The sequence below is a fragment of the Mugil cephalus genome, chromosome 14 (assembly GCF_022458985.1).
Source record: "Mugil cephalus isolate CIBA_MC_2020 chromosome 14, CIBA_Mcephalus_1.1, whole genome shotgun sequence".
Taxonomy (NCBI): Eukaryota; Metazoa; Chordata; class Actinopteri; order Mugiliformes; family Mugilidae; genus Mugil; species Mugil cephalus.
The window spans coordinates 25,394,051-25,400,966 of NC_061783.1; the positions used below are offsets into that span (position 1 = coordinate 25,394,051).

Sequence of the window (6,916 nt, forward strand, 5' to 3'; positions counted from 1 at the left end):
TTGAAGCCAGATATCCTCTGTGTGTTTCTACACACATTGATCCAAAATGGCGGCCGCGGTCCGGTTGATTCCTGCTGTTACGTTCGCGCTGTTGTCCCGTTTTCCTGCCGCCTTGTCCTCGCGCAGGGACGTGCTCGAGCTCGGGGACGCGGACTTCGACTACTTGGCAACGGAGCACGAGACCATGCTCGTAAAATTCTACGCGCCATGGTAACGGAGCATCGTTAGCTTAGCATAGCTAGTGTCAGTCCGACCCAGCTCCTCCTCCATCCCTCCATCCTTCTTCCCCGTTAACTCTGTTGATGATCTTCCTCTTTTCCTCCATCCCTCCTTTCTTCAGGTGTGGTCACTGTAAGAAATTATCTCCAGAGTTTGAGAAAGCGGCGACTCGACTGAAAGGCAGCGTCCAGTTAGCAAAGGTATCCTCACCTGTGTCCTCACCTGTGTCCTCATCTCTATCCTCACCTGTGCCCTCACCTCTATCCTCACCTGTGTCCTCACCTCTATCCTCACCTGTGCCCTCACCTCTATCCTCACCTGTGTCCTCACCTGTGTCCTCATCTCTATCCTCACCTGTGCCCTCACCTCTATCCTCACCTGTGTCCTCACCTGTGTCCTCATCTCTATCCTCACCTGTGTCCTCATCTCTATCCTCACCTGTGTCCTCATCTCTATCCTCACCTGTGTCCTCATCTCGATCCTCACCTGTGCCCTCACCTCTATCCTCACCTGTGTCCTCACCTCTATCCTCACCTGTGCCCTCACCTCTATCCTCACCTGTGTCCTCACCTGTGTCCTCATCTCTATCCTCACCTGTGCCCTCACCTCTATCCTCACCTGTGTCCTCACCTGTGTCCTCATCTCTATCCTCACCTGTGTCCTCATCTCTATCCTCACCTGTGTCCTCATCTCGATCCTCACCTGTGTCCTCATCTCGATCCTCACCTGTGTCCTCACCTCTGTCCTCACCTGTCCGTCAGGTAGACTGTACGGCCCACTCAGAGACCTGTGCTCGTTTCGGGGTCTCTGGTTATCCCACTCTGAAGATCTTCAGGTACGGCAGAGACTCCGCCCCCTACGATGGACCTCGCAGCGCAGGTAAAAATATGACAAAGGTTAAACACCTGTGTGGTTGTGTTACCTGTTTGTTACCTGTGTGTTACCTGTGTGTGTTCAGATGGGATCTATCAGTACATGAAGAAGCAGACGGGTCCAGACTCTGTTCACCTGAGAACCAAAGACGACCTCCAGACCTTCACCAGTCACTACGACGCCAGTGTAGTCGGTATGTTCCTGAGGTCACCTGTCCCCATGGTCCTCTTCTTCCTGGTCACCTGACCCTGTGTTGTGTCTCAGGTGTGTTCTCAGGTGACGACAGCTCTCGTCTGGCTGAGTTCCTGAAAGCCGCCGGTCTCCTGAGAGAACAGTTCAGATTCGCCCACATCACGGACCTGGGGCTGGGCCAGGACCACGGCGTCACGGCCGAGTGCGTAGAGACACGCTAGGGACATGTTGGAGACATGTTGGAGACGGGCTGATGTCCCTTGATATTTGTTGTTAGTTTATCTTTAATCAACAGAGAATTACTGATGTGTGTGTGTTTGTGCGTGTGTGTTTGTGCGTGTGTGTTTGTGCGTGTGTGTTTGTGTCAGGAGTGTGTTGTTGTTCAGACCTCCCAGATTGTCCAACACGTTTGAGGACAACGTCGTCATCTTCAGAGAATATTTGACTATTGGTTCCCTGAGACGCTTCATCAGAGACAACATGTGAGACTCATTCACTTGACCAGTTCACCTGTTCACCTGTTTACCTGTTCACCTGTTTACCTGTTTACCCTTCCAACACCTAACCCCGAAGCCCACCCAGTGTCTAAGCTGTCTAAGACAAACGAACTCCAGGTAAGTTCCATGCTTCCTCCAAGGATCCCCCAGACCAGCCACGACAAAGCGGTGCCTTCTGGGTGACCAGGGAGTCGGGATAGCCGGGGAAGCGGCGACTAGCGCCGTCCCCGGAGTCCCAGTACAACAAGGAACCAGAGCCAGAGTTCCCCTACCCTCTTAAAAACCATCTAACTGCCAGCTATGAAGACCCCGACCAGTTCCATGCTTCCTCCAAGGGCCCCCAGGACCAGCCCCGACCGAGCGGTGCCTTCCTGGTACCCAGGGAGTCAGGATAACTGGGGAAGCGGCGACAAGCACCGTCCCCAGAGTCCCAGAACGGCAAGGAATCAGAGTCGAGGCTCCCCCCCTGTTCACCTGTTTACCTGTCCACCTGTGCATCTATCCACCTGTTCACCTGTCCACCTGTCCACCAGTTCACCTGTTTACCTGTCCACCTGTCCATCTATCCACCTGTCCACCTGTCCACCTGTCCACCAGTTCACCTGTTTACCTGTCCACCTGTCCATCTATCCACCAGTTCACCTGTCCACCTGTCCATCTATCCACCTGTTCACCTGTTTACCTGTCCATCTGTTTACCTGTCCACCTATCCACCTGTCCACCTGTCCACCTGTCCACCTGTTCACCTGTTTACCTGTTCACCTGTCCACCTATCCACCTGTCCATCTGTTCACCTGTCCATCTGTTCACCTGTCCATCTGTTTACCTGTCCACCTGTTCACCTGTTTACCTATCCACCTGTCCACCTGTTCACCTGTCCACCTGTTTACCTGTTCACCTATCCACCTGTTCACCTGTCCATCTGTTTACCTGTCCACCTATCCACCTGTCCACCTATCCACCTGTCCACCTGTTTACCTGTCCACCTGTTCACCTATCCACCTGTCCACCTGTCCACCTGTTCACCTGTTTACCTGTTTACCTGTCCACCTGTTTACCTGTCCACCTGTTCACCTGTCCACCTGTTTACCTGTTCACATATCCACCTGTCCACCTGTTCACCTGTCCATCTGTTTACCTGTCCACCTGTCTGTAGCTATGGTCTGTGTCCTCACATGACCTTGGAGAACAGAGACCGACTGAGAGTTCGTGACCTGCTGACGGCGTACTACGACCTGGACTATCACCACAACATCAGAGGCTCCAACTACTGGAGGAACAGGTAACACTCAGGTGAAGACACTCAGGTGAAGACACTCAGGTGAAGACACTCGGGTGAAGACACTCAGGTGAAGACACTCAGGTGTAACCTATAGCAAACTGTGTGTGGACAGGTATGATTAAGCCCCTCCCTCTTGTTTCCTGTTACCAGGGTGATGAAGGTGGCATCTAAGTATGCTGGGCGGGGCCTGACATTCTCCGTAGCCAATAAAAAGGACTTCCTGTTGGAGCTGGAGGAGGACTTCGGTCTGGGGACGTCTGATGGTGGAGAGCTGCCCTTCGTTACTATCCGGACCAGACTGGGCCACAAGTACACGATGAGGGAGGAGTTCACGTAGGTGACCTCACACAGGGACGGCCAATCAGGTCGCAGCGTCACAGCTGCTGTGAGTAATCAGATTACTGTGTGTCTCAGGAGGGACGGACAGTCTCTGGAGAGGTTCTTGGAGGACTACTTTGCTGGACGACTCAAACGCTTCATCAAGTCAGAACCGGTACCTGAGAGGAACACGGCAGGAGTCAAGGTGAGACCAGCGACTACTGGTTATTGATCCCTGATGGACAGAGGACATTAACCCTCTGGAGTCCAGTGTCCCAGAGTCCAGTGTCCCAGAGTCCAGTGTCCCAGAGTCTGACTCTGTTTCACATGCTTCCTGGTTTGGTTTCATTCTTTCAGCTCAGCCTCACATGTGACTTTATTGTATTGCTAGCTCTCTGCTCCTGCTAGCTCTCTCCTCCTGCTAGCTCTCCCCTCCAGCTAGCTCTCCCCTCCAGCTAGCTCTCTGCTCCTGCTAGCTCTCTCCTCCTGCTAGCTCTCTCCTCCTGCTAGCTCTCTGCTCCTGCTAGCTCTCTCCTCATGCTAGCTCTCTCCTCCTGCTAGCTCTCTGCTCCTGCTAGCTCTCTCCTCCTGCTAGCTCTCTCCTCAGTTATTTAGAACCAGTCTAGTTTAACTTGGTCTAGAAACACTAGTTAAAACTGATCTATCGGCTGAAGTTTCTACTAAAGTAGAAACAGAGACTCAGTGAGAAGCGTCTTGATGCTACGTTGTCTTGAACTGGTCCAGAGGGTTAAACGCCATGGTGACCCGTGACCCGTGACCCATGACCTGTGACCTATGACATGTGACCCGTGACCCGTGACCCGTGACCCGTGACCTGTGACCTGTGACCCGTGACCCGTGACCCGTGACCCGTGACCCGTGACCTATGACATGTGACCTGTGACCTGTGACCTGTGACCCGTGACCCGTGACCTGTGACCCGTGCTGTCTCTCTGCAGGTGGTTGTGGCCGAATCATTTGATGAGGTGGTGAATGATCCAAACAGAGACGTCCTCATCCAGTTCTACTCTCCGTCCTGTCCACACTGTAAGAAGCTGGAGCCGGTGTTCAGAGAGCTGGCAGACACGGTGAGATGTCCACTAATGTCCTCCAACGTCGTCTGACGTCTGTGTTTTAATTTATTCTGTCTCTGTCTCCTCCACTCGTCCTCAGCTCAGCTCCAACCCTGATGTTGTCATCGCCAAGATGAACGCCGTCGATAACGACGTCCCGCTGGGCTACGACGTCCAAGGGTGAGGACGAGGTTTAATGAGCAGACGTCTCCCGTCCACTCTTTATCTCATGTCTCTGTCTCTCTGCAGGTTTCCCACCATCTACCTCGCCCCAGCGGGCAGGAAGGACCAGCCGATAAGATACGAGGTAACACCAGCTCAACCGGTCACATGACTCCTAGTCGTCATGTGACGCCTGGTGGTCACATGACGTCTGTGTGTTTTCAGGGTGGTCGAGAGGTCAGAGACTTCCTGAACTTTCTGAAACGTGAGGCGAGTCACAGGCAGAAGCTCGGCGGCTCCAAGGACGAACTCTGACATCACTCAGGACCGGCTCCTGGAGGCGGTCTCCATGACGATGGGCGGTGTTCATGTTGACCCACCTGGAGACGGGAACAATGATGAACGGCTGCTGATGTTTCTACTGAATAAACAGATTTATTTATTATTTATTATTTATTGAGTCATCTGATGTTTTTTGGTTATTATTTAAGGATGAAAACAATGTTTCAAGAACAATAAAAAGAATTAAGAAGTCAAACATCAACAGACTAAAACAAGAACCATGTTTTCCTCATTTTACTTTCATTCCCTCATTGTCAATATTTATTTTGTAATAAACACTACAGATGTTAATTGTTCATATTTCAGTGAGTGTGAAGTTATTATTGTGTCTTATTGCTGAGCCTGTTCACACCAGACCTCATTCACATTTTTAAACCTGTTTAATGTGAGAAACTGTACCAAGCTTTTGCTTCCAATAAATGACAGAGTTCTCTGTTTAAACGCATTTATTTAGAGTTTCTTTTACCAATATCGCAGAGCTGACTCTTAAATCGTTAAAAATCTAAAGGGAGTCTGGTTGGTTTTCTCCATAAAAGGCTGCTTGTCCTGGAGCCTTCCTTTCATTTGCTCTATTGGTGGGTTGGCCTGTCAATCATATTAATGCTGTAATTTGATTGGTCCACCCCGTGGAGGTTCCCCGCCCCTGCGGATCGATCCCTCCTTCTCCTCGTGCCTCTTAGAACCTTCCAGTCGACCGTTTACCGGCTCCGTTAACGAGATGATCGGCCAGCAGGTCCTAGTCCTCAGTAAGTACCGGGCGTTATTCACGGAGGAATCTCATTCCAGCGCTTTTTTTTTTTAGTTGGAAGCCGCCGCTCCGTGCAGTTTGGAGCCGTTTACCGACACAAAGCGCAGAGCTAACGGGGCTATCTGCTAGCATTAGCCAGTGTAGCCTCCATCCTTAGGCGACTAGATTTTAAAAAAAGAAATTCGGGGACATTTATAGCTCTGGGGTTGGAAAAAATGGATTCTAAAAGAAGAATTGAATGTCATTAAGTCGAAATGCAGAAAGAGGGACAATTATACTTTCATTTGTTTTGACATATTTACTCATATTTAAACTGTTAAGCCTGTAACGTCAACCGGGTACCGTAATAACTGTAGTCTGCGCGCATGCTCACTAGCGCTTACTCCCATGTATATCTACTGCTTACTTCCCGTATACCGTAGTAACGGCTGTTGTCATCTGCGGGCAACATTTTTTTTTTGTCATCCATAAAACGCTAAAATCGGGGAGATTTTCAGAGACACCTTTAGCCGAGGGACATGTTATCCAAAAGGGGGCTGTCCCCAAAAATAGGGTCACGTCTGGTCACCCCACTCCATCCCTAGACGCTCGCGCATGTTAGCATTTTAAGCCGTTACCACATGTTAGCACCAGCTAGCTAGCGACTCCACCCAGCTACTGCGTTACTCAGCATGAGGCTGTGAAGATGCTACGTTAGCATGCTAACAGGCTAATGAGCGACAAAGAGGATGAGCCAGTAAAGGTGTTTTTCATGTTATTTCTGGTGTTTAGCCTGAAGCTAATGAGCTGAGCGCATTTACTGCGAAGGAACGTGCTCAGTTTATAAAGCTGCTGTTTATCAGATGATGGATTCTTTTATTTTTTGAACAATGTTTATTTTTTTTACAGTACATAACACATCGTCATATATCACACTAGTTGCACAATACAATGCAAGCTGACCTCACTACACACAAAAACACGCATAAGAGCAAAATAAAATAAAAATGTCATAATAATAATACTGGGCACACATGAATAAGAGGAAGCTGTCACACAGAACCTCAGAGATACATGGAATCTGTTGTTGGTTAAGAAAGTTTGCTTCAGGTTTCCTTTCTTAACCTCTGATCACGTAGGTTAGATGATGTTTTTAGAATAATAATAATAATAATAGTATTAATAATGATGAATAGTGTCAGTTGTTGTTTAGTGGTTCATTAATAAACAG

General features: G+C 49.7%; 1 protein-coding gene across 1 annotated transcript; it reads left to right on the forward strand.

Moving 5' to 3' along the window:
- Positions 1-14: 14 nt before the first annotated feature.
- Positions 15-5,254, forward strand: pdia8 (protein disulfide isomerase family A, member 8). The gene is made up of 13 exons (XM_047605931.1): positions 15-210; positions 341-419; positions 981-1,098; positions 1,178-1,285; positions 1,357-1,486; positions 1,653-1,766; positions 2,938-3,063; positions 3,214-3,396; positions 3,478-3,586; positions 4,341-4,469; positions 4,555-4,634; positions 4,704-4,761; positions 4,842-5,254. Exons 1-13 carry the CDS (start codon positions 47-49, stop codon positions 4,929-4,931), a joined length of 1,488 nt encoding a protein of 495 aa, XP_047461887.1. The 5' UTR covers positions 15-46; the 3' UTR covers positions 4,932-5,254.
- The last annotated feature ends 1,662 nt before the right edge of the window (positions 5,255-6,916 follow it).

Bases quoted from the DNA above. Each gene is read 5' to 3' on its own strand.
- pdia8 (XM_047605931.1), top strand. From the start codon at position 47: ATGGCGGCCGCGGTCCGGTTGATTCCTGCTGTTACGTTCGCGCTGTTG. The intron at 1,099-1,177 runs GTAAAAATATGA...GTGTGTGTTCAG, and splicing joins CGATGGACCTCGCAGCGCAG to ATGGGATCTATCAGTACATG. The intron at 1,487-1,652 runs GTGCGTAGAGAC...TGTTTGTGTCAG, and splicing joins GACCACGGCGTCACGGCCGA to GAGTGTGTTGTTGTTCAGAC.